The sequence below is a fragment of the Lipophrys pholis genome (assembly GCF_963383615.2).
Source record: "Lipophrys pholis genome assembly, chromosome: 2".
NCBI classification, from domain to species: Eukaryota; Metazoa; Chordata; class Actinopteri; order Blenniiformes; family Blenniidae; genus Lipophrys; species Lipophrys pholis.
Genome location: NC_137636.1, coordinates 27797592 through 27818041, shown reverse-complemented (window position 1 = coordinate 27818041; position 20450 = coordinate 27797592). Strand labels below are relative to the sequence as shown.

Below are 20450 nucleotides of genomic sequence, written 5' to 3'. Positions count from 1 at the left end.
GCTGGGCCTGGCTGCAGTCACTCACAGCCTCAAGGTGGTGAAGGAGTTAGAAGAGAAGGATGGGTGGATAACAAGGGAACTCCAGTGATGATTCACTTAGAAAAAATAAACCCCATCTCTGAGCTGTCAACTTTACCGTTACAAATTGTACATTTCATCCAGATCTTAAACATTTTCAGTGTGGAATTACGATTAATAAATGACATGGAAATGACAATGGCAGAAAGCCCAACCAACAGACATCTCTCTTAAAGAACCTGCCAACACTGTTCAGAATGATTGTTACTTCACATCAAATCTGTACCAGATGACATTTTAATCAGGTTGTTGCTTTTGTTCTGTTGAAAGTCATGAAGATAAATGTTTTCACAGTTTTTTTTCTGGCTAGAACTCGACACAAGCCTTGTAAATCAGTGTGGACTGGGTATCATCTGTATCCACTTCAACTTTTCTTTGGAGAGCTGCTCGCAGAAATCTCTGTAAACAGAGAAGACATGAACCATCACCTGCCTGCAAATGTTCAAGAGCCCACATAAACAAAACTTCTGAGCCTCTCGATCGCTGTGATGTTTTTATTCTTTTGAACTTTTCAGAGCGGCACATGAGAAGGTACACACTTGAAGGATGAAATCCATAGTGCATGACTCCGCTGTGACCGAGGACTTCCCTTCAGCGGCGAAGCGCTCGATGAAAACACGGACTGTACACACACATCGCTGCTTTGCAATTCCCCCTCGGTATAATAATCAGAAATAAAAATAAATCCAAAACACCTTATGAACCTGTTAATGCAGATTGTGATTAAGACTGGCAAAGATAAATACATGTTTTTATTAACCCTAACCCACAAGTGATTCTTTGACTTAATATATAATTAGAAGCTCCATCGACTTAATAATGCAGAGATAATCATGACCTTCAATCAACCACTTGATGTGAGTTATCATTTTCCTTCTAAAACCTTCTCATAATTACCAGCCATTGCCTGAAAGCAACTGGGTATTGTCGCTTTTTTATTTTTTTTGTGCTTTGAATATTTCAGAAACCACAGGAAATACTCTGTGTGCGCAGAAAGAAATGACGTCAACAGGAAGATCGGCAGCAGAAAGAAGTCAGTGTTATTCTTAACGATGACAAACCTGAACAGTTCCCCTTATGATTATCCCCCCCCCCAAAAAAAAACAGTACCAGAAGGATTACAAGTGCAACAGATGAGAGAGTCATCTCTCTTTGCCTCGACATTTACATCACAAACAAAAAGACTGACAGAGATTCCGTTGGCATCATTGAAATGGTTTGAAATATCACAGTTAGCTGGGATATAAGGCAGAAAGAGAGGTGGTGGTTATGATTCCTTAAAATTGGCAGTTTGAAGATTTATCCTCATGAAAGTGTACTCTTAAGGCTTCTATGTCGTTGACTGTGTGACCACATTCAGTACAAAAATACAAAAATGCAACGGTCACATTCTGCATGGGCTCCGATTAGTCAGTGGAAACTGAAGCTATAAAACCATCCTGGAAAGTTATGGAGCGCACAGATATTACAATTAGCTGAAATGGAGACAAAGTTGGCGCTTCCTGACATCAAACTGCGGAGGGCCGAGCCTGAAGCCACTCACTTTAAAAAAAGTTTAGGAGGACTTCCCAAACTCTCAGGAGGATTACCATGTAGTATAAATTAAAAAAAACAAACAACCAAAAAAAAAAAAAAAAAAAAAATATATATATATATATATAGATATATATACACAATGTCATAACAACGTACCAGCATACTTTGTGTCTGGTACCAACTTTGGCCGTCTACATTAGTGAACATGTGAACACGTGCTGCCGTGACCTTTCACCTCACGCTACAACATGAATCTGTTCATATTCAAAGGCCTCGAATGCAACTTTTACCCCCGAGGATCTCTACACCTGCGCCCCGACAAAACCAAAACACAGAATATATTATGATACCTTTTTTTCTTTTTTTTGTCTGCTCACAGCCTCTCCCCGTATACAAACACTCCATATCTGACAGGACTGAATGCTACAAGCCGAGGAAAGCCGGAGGGGAAATCTCTTAAAAAATAAATACATCAGTAGTTTTATGCAATAAAGACACTTTTTTTTTCCAGTGGGTTAGAATACTTGAGTCTCTCTGCTTGAGAAACATTATTGAAAGGTTTTGGTCCACTTCAAATCAACGAGGGATGTGGTTAATAAATACTAGAAATACACATAAGTGCATTTGGGAGAAGGCGCATCTCAGAAGGTTCTGGGTGAACGTCTGAACATCTTCAACCACTTAATTAACTATTACATTTACTCTTTCGATCCAGCTTGTTCATAACAACCCCAATCGAGGACGTAAGCTCATATGCTCCATTGATGAATTAAGTAAAAGAGTGGGAGCTTCTAAACGGTCTTTGTTGGACGATTAACTTCTCTCCAATACAAAATAAACTCCTCCCATAGATTCTGATCAAATCTTGATGCCGCCGCAGCTTTAAACTCGTCTTGCCTCACATTTTGAAGGCGACTGTAGTGGAAACGAGACATTCTCTCACCATATTTGCGTAATAAGTCACCAAGTTTGAACGCGAGATGAAATTTTCCCGGGCCGCTTCAAACATTGATTATTGATGAGAAAAACTTTGATATGGAATCGAAAAGAAAGTCCACTCTCGCATCTCTTGGGGTCTTCATGAATCATAAAAGGAAGAAGCCGCATGGCGGAATGTTTGAAGTGTTGAGAATCAAAAACCCACTCGCTGCTGTTCTTGACATATTTCCAACACAATGGCAGAGACGGACTCTGGAAGCTGTGAAGACTCATCTGTCTTGGCAAGTAGAAGCACGCACATCTTCTTACAGCTACCACTATGCATTCAGGCCTTCTCCTTTGGACGATCAGAAACCTCTTAAAAAAAAAAAAAAATAAAAAAAAGATAACTTCAAAACAAAAGTGGCTTAGTATATCCAGAGTGAAACCTGCTATAGATTTGACACGATTAATGCTCACAGCATCAGTCTGGGTGGCCGTCTGCCAGTGCATCCAGAAGCTGGTGTAAAAACGCTTTGTCTGACACTTGAGAGAAAGAGTTTCCTTGTAATATAAAAAGAAAACAAAAAAACGACTCAGTGCTACAAGGGAGCCGTGGAAACATCATAGTCTACGACGCGTTGTTTGATGTACGCCAGTTTCTCGTGGAGATACTCGCAGCGTTTCTTCTCTTCCCGGTATCCTGGGAACTTCTGTGAAGAGAGAAGAGAAAGTCACAACTTTAAATAGACGCAGTGATAGAAGGTATTACAGATGATCATAAGGGCACAGTGGGAGACCACGAAGCAAAACTTTTCTCACATTAATATAAAGTGTGGACGGATGAGCTGCAGGCTCTCAGAGCCGGAACCACATCACACCGTCCAGTCCGCCACAACTCCAATGCTGCACCTCTGTTCTCAGGCCGTCTCAGCAGTCATTTACGCTTCAATGTCGGTTTTTCATGAATGTTCATCCAATCCTCAGATCAAACTGTTAACCGTTATGAATAGTTTATAACTGTTTTTACACTTATGGTGTCTGATTCAAGCTTCTTTTAGTCACCAACAAAGTTTTGAATCAAAACTTTATGGTAATTTTACAATCTACTCCCACAAACAAAAAAAAAGGAAGAAAACATGGTCAGAATGTCATCCCTCCCCGACCCACAGATATTTCCTGCCACTATTTGTTAGAGTTTTTGTTCAATTATTTAATTACTGTAGTTTAGAATTCAATACTAGCAATTTGACCTTTTGGTTCAATCGATAATCACAATACTTGTGGTTTCCTTTGCAGTCCGAGTCTCTTATCAGATCAAACTTTGAATAAAAACTCAAGACCGAGCCGGCTCATGTTCAGGACTTTATCTCCAACACCCTCAGTCTTAAATACTTGCTTTAGGCCAGCCGCATTTACATCTAAATGTAAATGAAACAGACTTTGCTCATTAATAAACCAAACAGACTGGTGTGTGGATTGCAGGAAAACCTGTTTTGAGCACAAGAAGAACTCATTCTCATGTCACTCAACTCCCACAAAGTAGCATAGGTCCAAACTTGCCAGTAAATCCTATATAGGGTATTGTTCTAGGATGCCAACACCATAATAAATACTAGAACAAAGGGAATCAATAGTGTCTTGCAGAAAACTATGTTGACATCTTTGAAGTTTAAATCTTTTTTAAAGTTAGAAATGGTGATATTTGTCGGTTCAACACTGTTCAGCAGGCTTCATTGTATCTGTGTTTATCTAATCCGACTTTATAGTTTCAACATTGAGGAGTTGGAATTTTTCAAGGGTTTCAATGAGTGTCCTACAAAGGAGTGAATAGCAGCTGATTTTAAATCCATTCCAACACGTTTGCAACCGCTTGGTCTTGGTGCATGCAGCCGCTTTACTTGCTTTAGTTGTGGAGCTCCTGAAATAATCAACTATGTCGTCACAATCGACTGAAGTCAATCTGTCATCCTAACTAAGACACACGGTTTCCAGTCGATCTGAAGGAGGTGGGCGTTTATTCAGAGCCCACCTCTGTGCTACAAACATTCATGGTTTGCTTTGTTAAATCTCAGTGTAATTCGTTTTAAAACTCTCTGGGTAAAGATGTACAGGCCAGTGGAAGATCAATAGATCAGCATGATTTCATTCTTAAGCATTAGAAATAAAAGAAACCTCTGAATTGAATCTTATTTGTGCCATGTGACAAGAATATCAAACACCCAAACAACATTCATTCTGACATGAAACTAACTCATATATCTAAATACAGCTATAAGCTATTGAATCCGTCTTACCTTTCGATACTTGTTGTACTTTTCTAGTATTTGGTCTTCCATTATCTGAATAGTAAAAAAACAAAAGAATCATTTTGCCATCCAGAATCATACAGTACCGCATGAGAGGGAGGTCGGATCAGGACGTCCATACCTTGTACTCTGGGCTCCCGGGGGACAGGCTCTTGATCTTAGACTCCAGCTGGACAAACATGCGAGTGATGGTAGCGATCCGGGAGTGGAGGTCTTTGTACTCATCGTACTCCGCATGGAAGTCCTTCAGGTACCTCTCACGCTGCTCCAGACTTTTTACGGAGCCGTACGCGCTGCATCGAGACATGGAGGCAAACACATTCAGTGTGTGTTTGAAAAGATTACAATGCAACAACAACAACAACAAAAATGCAATAATAAAAACAGTTTTAATCTTTAACAGATTTAAAAGTTACAATTTATGTTGTTTTTTTTTTGTTAGTTTGTCTACAGGAGAATTTTCTTCCTGTGTAGTACTACTTTCAAACACATGGAGGCAGCATATGACTGTAATATGTAGGACTGGCTGTAGTGACAAAGTCTAAATAAGCAGAGGGTTTTATCACTGAATCTTTCTGGCATCAAGCTTAAATATCCAAAACTGCATGTTTACACTCACAGCACATAATCCGGCTTCTCCTCAGACGCCACAGCATTCGTGATGTCAAGATCTGCAACAAAAACATGACAGGAATGACTTTAAGCCCGAGAGTAAAATCAACACACTAATCCACGTGAGGCTTTACAACTGTCTGAAAGTTGGGCAACATGTTTTTGTTTTGCTGCTGCCCGCCACAGCGCAGACCGGTTAAAGGCTGTGGACGCCAGGAGACCACAGAGCTCAGGGCCCCGGCGCTCCGCTCCAGCTGTTGTTGACTCAGCCAACCACATAACACGGCGAGGACTCAGGAGGGCGAGCTCCAGGGAGCAAACACGGCCATGTTTAGGAGATGATACTGTACTGAAGCACCAAGAGGGATTTCAGGTAATCAGTCTCTAACAGTCACAGCTGGTCGTCTGTTGTCGTTATGGGAAAAAAAAAACTATATGGACGCCTGTCCACAAACGCATGTCCCTCAAGTGCAATGTGACGGTGAAAAACATGACACGGGAGTCAAAATGACCCACAAAAGACAATTATGTGGTAGAAAACAAGAAAATACTTCAAAACATCTTTTTTTTAAAAACTTACTGTCGAGCTTGTCGGGGTTTTGTTTGAGATCAGGACTGGTCTTGATCCAGTCAGTGTCCAGGTCACCTTTCAACCTCTCCCGCTCCTTGTCTTTGTGCTTTTTAGACTTCTTTTTTCTGTGCTGGCTGTTGGCGAGCTGCTCCCGGCCGCAGTCGGCGTCGCGTTGGGAAGGCTGGAGGCCGTTGACTCTGGCCTCTGGCTCCCTGCTCTCTGACACGGGCCTGGCAGAGCTGCTGGACAGTTTGTGCAACGGGCTAAAGCCACCCTGTCCTCCCAGCAAGGGATTCTGGTCCTCCGGATGATTACTTGTCCTTTGAAATTCAGTCTTTGTGTGAAAACTGGGATTGGGGGTGGAGGCTGCAATAGAGTGTCCTCCCTTATTGTTCCAGGGTCCGTTTCCAGCGGGTTGCTGTTGAAGCTGTTGGTCTGTGACTTTTTGTCTCTTGAACGCGAGACTCTCCAGCGAGTCAGAAGGCACGGGGCGTTTCTGAAGCGAAGAAGGAATTAAGAGTCAAAAAAACAAAACTGCTCAACCTCAGCCTCGCCTAAAAGCAAGAATATAACCGGTTCACGTCTGGTGTTGGGGGCCTTTCTGTGTGATTGCATGTTCTCTCTGAGCATACGTGGGTTTCCTCTGGGTTCATGTCAAACTCGCACACAAAAATACTGTTTAACTCACTTCAGTTCCTCCATCTTTCATGCCAACACTGGAGCCCAAGTCCATCTATGACAGGAGACACACGCACTCACGTCCAGAACTGCAGGCAGTCCAGGGACATTCATTCATCTGAAACGCTTTCTTTAGACTGCAAGAGGAAACCGGAGTGCCCCGAGGAAACTCACGCACAGGAAAAACATGAAAGCTCCCCAGAAAAAAGGCCCCCGATCCAAATCGAACCGGGGATAGTCTTGCTGTCGGGCAAGAATGCCAAACTAGAAACTATGAGGCCCATTTCAAAGTGAAATGCACACATACACATATCTAAACTGATAAATTCTAAACAGAGCAGTTTTTTTTTTGTTTTTTTTTACACATTCAAACATTAACAGCAAAAAGTGATTTACCACTGTGGGGTTTTTTGATAAGCTCTGGTCCTCCGAGGTCTTCAGTACTGACAAGTTTGCTTGAAGATTCGTTGACTGCTTATTGAGATGCGTCTGCAACTTTCTGTTCGACACAGAGAGAGAGCACAGCCAGTGAGCCACGCAGTCCGTCCACCAGGGATTCAGAAATATTCACTTTTTAAACGGGTGTCACTTTAAACTCTTGTGGATTTACGCCTCGAGCGGAGCATGACAATAAAAAACGATTTTTTTTTCGAGCAGCAGGTACAAACAAGCTCTGCTTTTCATTAGTGCTCGTTAAAAAAAAAAAAAAAAAAGTTTGGAAAGCTAAAACATGCTGACAAGTGGAAAAATAAAAGCAGACTGACGGGTGTGAGAAACAATCAAGTGAAAAATAAAGTATTCAAGTCCAATTACTTCTATGTTATATTCAGAGTTACGACCAGCCTGTTTTCTCGTTTGTGGCAGCGATCGTCACCACTGCTACGTGCCGACAATCAACACATCGAGAAGTAAAGACACTCCTAACAAGTAAACAGAGTTTAGAATGAGAATTTATGTTCTTAGTTTTAAGAGTTTTGGCTCCAGACTGACCTGGTCAGCAGCCTGCTGATGAGCTGCCGCTCCTCCTCGTTGTAGCCTGGCCAGTCCTTCTGCACATGCTTGTAAAAGTCGTCTCGCAACAAGTAGCTGTTGTCTTTGGGATTGACCTTTGCCACCTGAGAATTCGGGCAGAAAGTGACAAACTTTTATTGTGCAATTGACCACACAGCCAGTCACAGTCAAATCTACAACACAGGATACACAGTGGATTCAATTTGGCCAGTGTTTGTAAATATGAACGAGATAAACTCAGAATACAGAACCACATCAAGGTCCTTGACATTAATGTTTAAAAATAAATGTGGGGGCCACAAAGTAATGTAATAATTTAAAAATAATTTAAAAAATGTAGCATAGCAGATTAAAAGACTACGGATATGACCTGTGCTTTCATAAACAAAAATGGATGAGCTTATAAACACTGGGATATCATGACTTAAGAGTACGGAAAGTTAAAATTGCTGAGAGAAAAAATGTGTGAATGTCCTCCTACACTTTAACAGTGTTGGCCTGGAGGTTGTCAAAGCAAAGGTCATGAACTCTAAAACAGCTCAGATTGAACCACGGGGGGCCTCAGACAGATACAAATATATTTGTTTTAAATAAAACTTATACATGCAACAACTAAGTGATGGTCCAGTGGTTTGGTCAAACTGGTGCCATCAGAATGAAAACAAACCAACGCTGGTTGAAGTACCGAGTCAGCAGCTCAGAAACGTCAGCGACCTTGTTTGAAGTGGCCCGTCAACATGAGTGAAAATCTAAATTCCCCTCAGAAAGTCTCGGACTCTCTTCCTCACAGTGACTTTAATCAGAGCAGCCCACTCGACTGCAAGCAATCACTGCACAGACAATTACAGCAGTGACCCAATTGCTCACACAAAAACCACATGCATGCACACACGTCCACAAGCAGGAGGCCTATAAAAACACAGAGACGACAAACGGCACAAACAAAGATGGAAACGTATACAGGAGTGTCACGCAAAGTAAACTGTTCTAAACTAGAGCACAACTTGAATTAAAGCACGAATGCCCCGGTTTCTTTTCAGCAAAAGATTCTATGTCTGCTGGCGAAGATGTCCTGATCTTTCTTTATTCCAAGCAGCTTAAAACATAATCGTAGTATTATTTGCAATGGGTTTCGAGGAAGTTGGTTCTTGGAATGAGTTTCTCCCCTTTCCCTCATTCCTGAACACACTGAAAGCAGTTATTCCTTTTGAATGTCGGGCACGCGCTACATTCTTGAGTTGCATTATTGTGTTTACTTATATCGCCCTTCGTTGGAGTTTCTTTCTCAGAAACACTCAAACAGTGGCCGTGTGTGGAAGTAGCCTCTTCATCCTTCCCGACCGGCGACCTGTTCCTCCCATCACGTCAAGATACACGAGGAAGCACACGACGCTTCACGCTTCATTGCAGATTTACTGTTTGTACAATAAGTGCAGACACGTTGTTTAAGTACCTCATCTAGAATGGCGCCCAGCCAGGCCTTGTCCTTGGGGCCAGCTTTCTCCCTTTCCAGCCACAGCAGCAGCTCTGGCTTTCTGTACGGTTTGAGGGCCAGCAGGTGGACGATGCGCTCCTTCAGGGGCTTCTGGCTTGCGGCCGATGAACCGCCGTTTCTCCGGCTGTTGACGGACTGCTTATAGAAGCTGCTGTCCACGGCGGAGAGAGGAGCGGGCCTCTTCAGGTACTTGACACATTTATCTACAAACAGAACAGGAATGTAAAATCAATCAAACACATCTGAATGGATCAAATGTAAATGAAACAGTGTCAGACCATGTGACCGACAGCAGACCGATTTCAAAACTCTCCACACAAGTGTGATCCGTTTCAAGTAAAAACAAAATGACATCCATCAGCTGTTAACTATGGATAGCATGCCTCCCTCTCTCCCTCTCTCGCCCGCTCGCTCTCGCTCTCTGTTAATCCCATTACAGGTTAATCTGTGCTTTGAAGGTCGGAGTGGGGGAGCGCTACAGGAAAAGAAAGCTTTCTGCTCAACTCCAGAAGTATGCTCTGCCAAGAGATAACACCTTGCTTCATCATCACTTCACTGCTGGCCATCAATCCTGCTGAAAATACTCAGAGTTATGTCATGATTATGGTGTCGGACGTGTTCTCATTAGGCGCGTTTTATAACGTCGGCAGTGTTTATGAGCACCTCCGGAGGCTGGAAGTGGGATCTAGAGCGTGGTTATTAAACGCCTCCCTTGGGGCATATATGTTGCCATGTCATCTTCACATTAAGAGCTGATGTTACACAATCCACAGAGTCTAAATTTGGTCCAAAGTACCCAGAGTCTGAGTCTCCCCGGAGCTCCGGCACTGACAAAGGGGTGTAGAAATGGGCCAGAGTAAAATATTCCATAACCACAGCAAAGGTTGGAGGAGAAGTTCATCCTGTCATATTATTAATATGCTGTGAAGTATCTCCGATGATTAAGATTTCAAAAAAAAAAAAAAAGGCATTAATTGTGTAACTATGCTCTGCAGTTTTGTAAGGAGCAACATGACAGCTATGTCTTTAGAGACATGGAACAAAACTTCCAGAGAAGTTTTGCAGGAAATGATGCGATCGCGACCGGAGACACTTTTCAAAAGGAAACATTTCATTTCACCAACTTTGTTTGGGCGACAACACCAGCCCGTCTTTATACATGAAGCAGCCTGGCATTGAGCTTCATGTTGTCTAAACTCTTCTGAAATGATAGTTTACAGTCGGATGGTTCGGGTTTTGAACAAAGCTAAGCGTCCATAAGGTCGGCACAGACTTCAAAAGAAAGCGAAACTGAAAATCAAAAAGTCATAAAATGGTAGAATATATGAAGACTGGAGACAGAAGAGTTACAGTTCGGTCTTATTTGTACAACAAAACTTTAACCTGCACATCTGGTTTCATTACAGATCACAACAGGGAGAAACCTGGTTTATAGCAATGGATGGAGCAATATCTTTCAAATATTCACATTACTTTTACTGGCTCAGTTACATTTCTGTTTTTGTGTTTTAATGACTTCATTATATCCACATCCAGTTTGCTGGTCCCTCTCCAGGACACGGAGCCGTTTGGGCCTTCAACACAAGAATCTGCAGCTGTATCGCCCCCTGATCCCGTTCCTCCGTCTTCTCTAATCTTACTTGTCTGTGTGTCTCCGGGTTTGATCTCGATGGCCGAGCGGCTCCAGCTGTCCTTCTCCACCTGAGACATCCTCTCGCGGGTCATCTGGTACGAGTCGTCGGTGGCACACACGGTGATCTTGTCCTGGATGCTGCCTTGAACTTCCAGCTGCTCGCGGCGGTCGCTGCAGAGCAGAAAAACACAGCTACTGCAGAGCTCGGCTTCCTGCTGGCTATACAGTAAACACCGTAAACACACGGGACCGGAAGCTTTTTTTTTTTTTTTTTTTAAGCAGCATTACAGAATACGCTCCACGCAGCATAAAGTGGCTTTGTGGTAGAAGCTGGCTCAGTCAGGTCTATGGTTACAGAACGTTATGTCACAGGATAGATATAGCGCTGCAGCCAGCTCCATGTGAGGAAGCCAGAGATCCTGGTTGAAAGCAGGACAGAGGCTGTGGAAAAGCACCAGGATTACCTTGGCTCCTGCCAGCATGCTTGCAATATAAAGATCATCTTAGGCTAAAGTCAGAAAGTTTAATACATGAACCTGGTCAACACTGATGCTGTAAATACAACAGGGATTTACTGTGCTGCCAAATTCCCTTTTCTGACATATAAATAAATAATCCTTTTCTCCTTAACCAATAGTTGTTTTTGTTGTAGTCACATATGAGACTCCTGATCCCCTCAATATCAGAACAAATGTGGACACAGGGAGAACACGGTTGTTGTCCACACTTGTCATGCCGTTTCTCTTGGCTGCAGGAACTGACTGGGACCAAAACTAGTTAAAGTTCAGACCACAATTAGCCATCTGGCAGCGAGAGGCAGCAGCAGAGCGTAACCCTCAGTTTCCAAGCATATCCACTCCATAAATAAGGCTCACAGGTCTCCGTAATGAGAGGCTCAGCCCAGAAATATACAGGAAATTACAACTGCCCCGTGGTGCCTGTGTACAGCAGGCTGCAGGCCGACTTCGACTCCAGATACACGACCACAGAGAACTGAGGGATCACGTTTTTAAGACAATGTGACTACGAAGCTGCGAAGATGAGGAAACGATGTCAGCTGGGGTCAAACACATCACAACGGACAGAGCAGATGAAACACTTTCTGTAAAGAAAGTTGTTGAAGAAAGTAGAGCTTGATGTGAAACTCCTGAGTTACTCCCCATGAACAAAGTGAACTCCGTACCTTGAAACATACTGATGGATGCAGTCGAAGCTGGCTTGTGGCTGGTCTTTGCTGTCGCTGGATAAGTAGAAGGAGAAGACGCGAAGAGCAGAGGGCGACTCTGAAGTGGGAGCCGGGATCTTGATGTACTGTTGTGGGTTAAAAGAAACACAATTAGGCCAATGATGTCCAACATCTGGCTCGTGGGCCAATCACAGCTGAAGCTCAGCTTCTACACCCACCCTGCCCTTTGCTCTAATAAGTTGTGCTTTTGCCTACAAACAAACAAAGACAACTTGTAATTCCTCTATTTAACTCATGGTTTATTCTCTGTAAAGAGCAGAACTCATTTGCTCTGAGAAGAAGACAGTTTGCTCACCAAAGGCTTGCCGTAACATGAAATAAATGAGGAGCTATTATCAGATGTTATTTGATCATTTTTAATCATTTAAAGTGATGAGACAACGGCGGCCTTCATGCTCATTCACATCAGATTTGGACATCCTTAACTTAAACAAATAATTAAAAAGCTGATCAACCTGAAAAAGCTACACAAACAAAAGAAATTTAGTTGTTTTTGTCTCTTTTTACTGTTCTCAAAGTGATTTTCTTTCCTGTTGGTCTCAACACAAAGTCATAGATCAGGTTTGCCAATGGCCGAGTACCAGCTGATCATTTTAATAATTTTTAAAGAGTTTAAGCACTTTTTTGTTATCCGTAACCTGTCAACTTGTTGCAGAGGAAAGCAATTATCTACTCAGCAGAATTGAGAGCAAACTTTGGATGCCCCAGTGTCCTTGGCAGCATTGTATTTGGCACTACAGACAAAGGTTTTGCAATCAATATAAATCTGTGAGCTTTCTATTTTCACAAGTTAACAGGCTGCTGCAAAGAAGAGACTGATGAGCCTGGATCACAAGCCCTCAAAGTGACAGTTAACTCTAAAGTTGCTTGTCCATATCATTGCTTATTGCATTCAATGGGAGCACACTGTTTAATGGAATGCATCTTTGATTAAAAGCTCAGTTTTAGGACGGATCATCTGGCTATGACTTCCACATTTTCATCCCTGGAGGAAAAACATGGTAACGAGGATGCAGAGGAAAAAGAGGAATCAGTAACTTTCATGAACTGACAGATGTCACAGGATATTGAGGGCCTGGATTAAATGCTTAGATTATGGGTGTCTAACTCATTAGTCGAGAGTAAATCGCAACAATAGAACTAAACGATATTTCTATGTGATAATCTGTTGTAAAGTGTAAAACTCACCAAACTATTTTTGCAACGAAGTATAAAAAAAGTCTCCAAATAGGCTGAAATTCTCACTGAATGTCTCCATAAAATTAGATAAATAAAAAATCATAATAATCATTATAATAGCATACTAATGACATAAAAATATGTGTTGAGTAACTATAAACATACGTATATCAGTTATTGCTAATGAGACAAGAACAAGGTGGCCAGATATAAAACTTTCCTCACTAAGAGTGAACTTAGAAAAATTGTTTTACCATTTTGCCTCCAATAAAAGACAGGCTTTACCTTCCTGGAAATATTCTAAAATAGGATTTTTGTTTTTTGGGGGGAGGAAATGATAGTGATCAAACTGGGTTGTAGGACAAACCAGATAACTCCGCTTTTGTCTCTCCATCAGTCTGAATATGAGAAGGCTTTTACATTTACAGAGATGAACTGCCATCATATAACACAAGAACAAGAGATTAATAACGATGGAACAGGTTTCCTATATTTAGACAATGCAGGTTTAATGTCGACCAGGGATCCTGACACGTCTAACAACGGCTCATAAATCTTATTAACCTGCCATCATAAACCAACGCATGACAAACCGACCAACCAATACGAATTATAAAAGCCACAAAAATAATGCTCTTCTGTAATTTACTCATTTCTTTGCATTCTTTGTAAACAACAAGCTCCCTGTGCTCCTTCCATTCCTTTATTGTTCTCACATTAATGTTGTTTGTATCCAAACATTCATTGAACCACATCCTAAGTACACTGAGCATAACGATGGGTGCGAGTAATTTCAAGTAGCGACGTGTACGATTCCCACTTTTGTGTCACTCAGTGACGAACGGTGCCTCACTTATGCTGAGAATAGCAAAGAGAATCGGGATGACACATGAATGAGTCAGAATGTCAGAATATAGGAGGAAATTACATGCGTGATCTGATCGCCGACATGGAGGGAAGTCTCGAGGATATTGAGAACAAACAGAACAGTCGGTGCATAAAGCTCCCAGAGTATCCTATAACATATGAGCTGTGGAGGCATACTCCACTAAAGTGACATTATGAGCTTTTCCCCCTTAAGGACAGTGAAAAGACCAGACACCACTCTCTGTTTTTATCGTGCTTAGATACCGTTTCGACAGCTGTGCACGAGTAAATACCACGGACCACACGTGCACGCCTCACACGCACATATACAATCACAGAGGATCTCAATGGAGACTTCATGCCGCTCTGCAACTTTAAATAAATCTCCTTGGGTAAGCAGTGTTTGTAAGAGCCCTCTCCACTGAGGCATCCATGAGATCTCCTGGCAGACTCAGTGGAGCAGCAGAGCCAAGGCTGCAGCCTCCAGGGCAGACCAACACACACACACTCACACACTCGCGCACGCATACAATAACAGATTGGGAAGAAGAAGAAAAAAAAGAGAGAGAGAACCAGGGGGGATAAAAAGTTACGATCGATGCTGATTTGACCGCTGGAAAAAAAGATGTAATTGCAGGTCTATGAATGTTGAACTGTTGCATGCTTCACTGTTGCTTCAGTTTGGTTTTACGGGAACTTTGCAGCCCTGCACTGAAAGCGACAACATCAACTTTACAGAGACACATGAGGGAGTGAACGCCAGCTCAATGCCGGAAGGTCATGAGTTACAGTGAAGGCGGTGCGGGTAATTTGAAGCTCCGAATGAGAAAGTCGGTGCGCAGCAGAGATTCACGCTGTCATCACAAGTATTCTCTCCTGCCTGATGGCACTCAGCTTTAGACCAGGCCCTATTCTTCATGCTGCTGGTGGCTGTGCCGTCTTCCTGGGGTCTGAAGCAGCTTAAAGCTTGGTTATCACGGGGATTTCCTCTGCTCTGTCCTCCGGTGTCCCTCAGCTCCACGGCTCCGGTCTCACGCCGTCAATCCTACAAAACCCAGCTCACGCTTTGCATATGGCGAACCTGGGTGTTTGTGGTGATCTGTGACAATGCACATCAGACGGTTTATGTTTCTAAAATTAGCTATAAGGCTGTAAAATGGGAAAAGATTATGTGCCTTAGAGCGCAGACCTTCGCCAATGCCAAATTTGTTTGTGGAGCTGAGTTAGCATTGCTAGCATGACAGCCGTTAGCTCATTTCGATGCTAACTTGGTAGCTCCCAGCTATGTCACTGTGTGAAACACTGAGCAGGAAGTGTCTCCATGGCAACAGACACTGATCTCCGTTGATCTCCTCCATGAAGTGCCTCTCCCATCTGCTTTGTATGGGAAATTTCTTTTACAGTTTTTTTGGGGGACAGTTTGGTATTGCGAGGCAATCCAAAAGTAAACCCACAAAAAAGTAATTCAGGAAAGATTCTTTGTCAAACGCCCGTCGGGGCTGGTGTCGGTCTTTCTGGGCCATGATCAAGGTCTTGAACACAACATCAGGGTAAATGTCACGCGTCGTGTCTTCAGTGATTGACAGGTGTCAACGAGAGGAGAACAGCATCAACGGAGCACGGCTGCTACAAAAAGAAAAGTTGATGTGGCGTGTCGCTCTTTCCAAGAAAATGGACTAATGATTTTTTCTTTGTGGAAGTAAGAGGCAAAGCCATGTGCCTGGTGTGTGGAGACATGCTGGCCGTGATGAAAAAGGTGAACATTGAGCGCCATTATAGCACTAAACATGCTAAATTGGATGTCTTTCAAGGACAAAGGCGGGAGGATAAAGTAGCAGCTCTACGACAGAGTTTGAGTGGCCAGCAAGCAGTTTTATCCAAACCACGAAGGGACCAGGACAATGTGGCACAGGCGAGCTTTGTGATGAGTCAGCTAATCGCTAAGAAGCTGAAACCTCATTCTGACGGTGAATTTGTTAAGGAGATGTCTAGTTGCCGCTGTGGAGCTGCTCGCGCCAGAAGAAAATGAAGCTCTTTCAAAGTGTCAGTTTGTCTCGGCGAACCGTCTCAGATCGGATCACTGACATGGCTCAAGACATTGAAAAATCCTTGAAGGATGCTGCAGGAGATTACTGCCGACTTTGAAATTAGAGAGGAACTACTCTCATTGCACGCCATACATGAGACTACGAAAGGTGAAGATCTGTTTGAACAAGTTGTTTTGGCCATGAACAAATTTGACCTGCAGTTCCACAAGCTGAGAGGCCTGGCGACAGACGAAGCCCCAGCTGTGGTCGGCGCTCAAAAAGAATTGACTGCATTGGTCAGAAAAGAAATGAGTCGCCTCAGTCTGGATCCAAGTGACTTGTTTTTTTACACTGTATCATAATACACCAAGAGAGCTTGTCTGCACACTCCTTGAAGCTCAATACTGTGATGAAAGTTGTTGTTTCCACCATAAACTTCATCAAAAGCAAAGGACTGAGTAGTCGCCAGTTTAGGGAGCTACTGGGTGAGCTGGAGTCGGAGTATGGAGCTCTAATTTACCATTGTGAGGTGTGATGGCGAAGTCGTGTCTATATGCTTGCACGGTTCTACAACTTGAGGGAAGAGGTAAAGCAGTTCATGGAGATGAAGGGGGAACCAGTTGTGGAACTGAGTGGCAGCAAGTGGCTGTGTGATTTGGCCTTCATGGCGGACATTTCCAAGCACCTTTCAGAGCTGAATCTCAAGCTCCAAGGTCCGAACCTGCTACTCGGTTCTCTGTTTTCAAATGCGAAATCATTTGAAGGTAAACTAAAGCTGTGGCAAGTGCAACTGGAAAAGGAAATCACTCTGCGCTTTCGCACTCTGCAAGAACAGAAGCCAGCTGTGACATCTGAATATGCTGATGAATGTGAAAACCTCCTCCAGACCTTTGGAGAGAGGTTTCAGGTTCCTGATAGAACACCACTAACCACTCCTTTGACAATAAGTAAGCTTCTTTTTTTCCACCCCAGATTGACAGTAGAGAACCTTATAATGTACCTAAAATTATTTTAAAGCACTCTGATATGACATTTTAGAGGGCAGTATTTGTTTATTTTCACATCAGCTTCAAATCACTCGGAAAATGACATCTGAGCTGTTTTCAAACTGCTTTTAAAAGAAAACTTCCTGTTTCCACTCAATTGGCTAAAACATGAATTAACAAATTAATGGTTATATTAATGGTTATTGCAGTTAAGTTAGAAAGGCCACAAAAATATGTTGTGAGCTGCTTCCCTGGCCCCTGAGGGATGGTATGAAAATCGAAACGGCCCTCGATAGGAAAAACGTTCCCCACCCCTGGTCTAGATTCTCCCCCGGAGTGTCACAGTAGTGAAGCGGCGCAGCGGCACAGGCTTCAACTTGACCTGCAGATGTATATCTGCTGGGTGACATTAGTGGATGAGTGGATTATTTGGGACAATAGAGAACCACTTATCTTTGTGTTTTTAGCTTTCTGCTGAACTCTGAGCTGAGTTTGTTCACACTATCTGGGCCACGATGCTCCCTTTGGATTCACTCCTCAGCAAGAGGCAAAGCAGACCAGAACTTTTTATACAATGTTTTACATATTCCTGTGCCTTTTCTGTCCATAATTGCATTGATGCTTCATCTGTGTTTTCTTTTTGAGAACAATAACCAACTATCACAGACGTCTGAGGAGTCTATTGACGACAACATCAACAACACAATTTTGTATATGATTCAATTGCTGCATAAAAAATCTCTACAAAAGGCACAGCACACCATCTGCCTCACACACGGCAGTAAAAACTGTTAACCGGTCAACACAGGGAAGCATTTAGCTGCTGTTCCTCAGTGGGACCGAAACTAATCGAAAAAATGAGCCACCAACAATGATTTCACAGAAACAGAAACAACCATCATTCCGTCACGCAACTGCCGTTTTCATTGTGATTGGTTGGTTATGGCAGCAGTGTAGTGAAACACTGCTGTGGTTTTTCAAAGAATCCCAAAGCTAAATTAGAGCAAAGTTCTGACTGAAGCACAGATTTGCTTTGCTTTAGTCTGTAGGAGAGCTTTAAGAGCGGGAGGACGAGTCCTCAGGGTTAAGACCAACTTTTACACGTCGAGAGTTAAATTCACATTAACTCAAAGATCACTCAGAGCATGTACTCACTCCTATGCTGGCTCGTAAAGTTTGGTTGACGCCGGACTTCTTGAGGAATGGTTTTGTTGTTCGCAGCTGATGGTGATAAAAACAGTTATTGGAGGAGGGCTGGTTAAGAGGCTTTTACACAGAGACAGACCTTCTATATAGACCTGCAACCATCATGTATGTTGTTGTAATACATTTTAAAAATGCATATTTAGAAATACGTTTTAAATTACATTCATCTAACTTTTCTTATTATTATTTAGCCAGTTTCATCACACGTGAAATGTTTTTTAAACACATTCGGTTATATACCTGCACAGACTATCAACTTTATCATATATGTATAAAGAAATTCAATGTACAAAAAACCCCCCCAAAAAAACCTAATCTAATTGCTTTTAGTGTGGATATGTGTGTAAATGCGACTGCACATTGTGCTCCTTTATTCCTCAGGCTTATTTTTTTTTCCTTGGAGACAAGCTGTTATTTGACTGTTTATTGCCTCAATTGGTTTCTATGATGATAATAAACACTGATGAAGGATAAATGAATGGATCCTGAATGCTGCTCCTTTAGGTTGCGCGCCGTGGCCGTGCCGTCTTTAAGAGGTGACCTCAGATCACCTCAGATATTTTGACACGAGTGTGCAAAAGAGGAACACAGACGTTGGCTCCATTTTCTTATCAGCCCGCTGCACATGTTTTCACATGCAGGCTTTCAACACTGGAATTCATGCTAACTCTGTACAGCTGAGCTCTGACGGTCCGGAGCGGCTCAATGTGGCTGGAGGTGGTTTTCACCCCCTGAAAGATCTTCTGTTATAATGGAAACGGAGCGAAGCTGGGCCGTGGGTAACAGGTCAACACTGGGTGTCTATCTGTGGATGAGACTGGACTTTTAATCATCTCTTAGTTGTACTCGTGGCATAAACAGTGATCAATTTTAAAGCTTTGTTATCTCAGCAACTACTTTATGACACATAAAAAAAGTTTATATACAGATGTTACTCGTCTCAATGAGTCTAAATGATTGGGAAAGTCCAAATTAACTGAGAGACCAGAGGCACAGCTGGGAGTCGGAGCTCTATTAAATAAGAGTTTATGTTTTGTTGTAAACTGGAGTTTGAGTGACTCTCGGGGCCAAAATGAGCCAGAGGTATCCAGGACTGGATCCAACAGAAAATCAACTACTTTACATGCAAATCTAAGCAATAAAGTTGTTCAGACGACACCGAATCAAAGCGACGAGTGAGAGGAAGTTATGGCCAACGCAACATGTGCAGTTGGCACCTTACAGAGTCTCCTTTACATCAATAAAGTAGTGATGCCGTAAGGGTATTTTAAATAAACAATGAGAAGTACTGCTGCTCACAGCAAAACCTCCAGAGAAATAGTTTCAATAGAAATATCGACAATATAAATGTGATATGCTGAGGTAACCAAAAAGCAACCTAACCTACAATTACATCACTTCTATGCAAAAGAACATGGTGTAGCGTTCCGGCTTATTGCAACATTGCTAGATATGGATGCTCTTCGTAAATGTATTTTGTGAGTTGTCTCATTCACAAGAACAGGCAACATTGAAGCAGAGTCGATACAAATAAGTTGAAAAGCTTCAAATGCTGCAAAATCAACATTGAAACTGTTTTGAAGCCATGATAAGATACACAGCCATCGTGAAAACTAAACTAAAGGCGTTTTTCCACTAGTTCCTACTCACCCCCTATTCTACTCGCCTCGCCTCTACTCGACTAAGGCCCTGTTTACACGACAACGTTTCACGTGACAACACCTAATCCGCTAAATAAAAGGAGTGCGTTTACACTGCAGCAGCGGACACAGAGACAACGATGTAGTTAGTATGCCGGGCCACTGGAGGGCGCTGTTGCTTGATTTTGTAATGAAACTACGCAGACGTGTGCAGAGAACAAGACACTATAAACGTGAAGAAAATGGAGAACACCCGACATCCGCATGGACTGATGAGCATCGGATGATATCAGGGGTGAGTCTCAACTATTAAACAACTGATCTGGGCGATAAAACTAGAATACTGACCACGAGTCGTACCACGAGTCGTACCACGAGTCGTACCACGAGTCGTACCACTACGCGGCCGCCATGTTTGTTTACAGCTGGATGAGCAGGAAGGAGGGGGAGAGATGAAC

General features: G+C 42.6%; 1 protein-coding gene across 3 annotated transcripts in view; it reads right to left on the bottom strand.

Annotated features, from left to right (window-relative positions):
* Positions 1-1981: 1981 nt before the first annotated feature.
* LOC308106527 (RNA polymerase II elongation factor ELL-like) overlaps positions 1982-20450 on the bottom strand; it is a 28926-nt gene continuing 10457 nt past the window's right edge. The window contains exons 3-13 of one of the 3 annotated variants that reach the window (XR_013935155.1): positions 12025-12152; positions 10849-11012; positions 9167-9411; positions 7693-7817; positions 7099-7201; positions 6034-6520; positions 5461-5512; positions 4963-5134; positions 4830-4874; positions 3013-3245; positions 1982-2910 (exon numbers count right to left, since the gene is read on the bottom strand). Coding sequence is in view for 2 of the 3 variants with exons in the window: in XM_080458332.1 (XP_080314458.1) it covers positions 3135-3245; positions 4830-4874; positions 4963-5134; positions 5461-5512; positions 6034-6520; positions 7099-7201; positions 7693-7817; positions 9167-9411; positions 10849-11012; positions 12025-12152; positions 18302-18367 (1698 nt within the window). In the remaining variant the exon portion in view is untranslated. Of the gene's footprint in view, positions 3246-4829; positions 4875-4962; positions 5135-5460; positions 5513-6033; positions 6521-7098; positions 7202-7692; positions 7818-9166; positions 9412-10848; positions 11013-12024; positions 12153-18301; positions 18368-20450 lie in introns of all 3 variants that reach the window. The other 2 variants (XM_080458332.1, XM_080458333.1) reach the window with 2 other exon arrangements.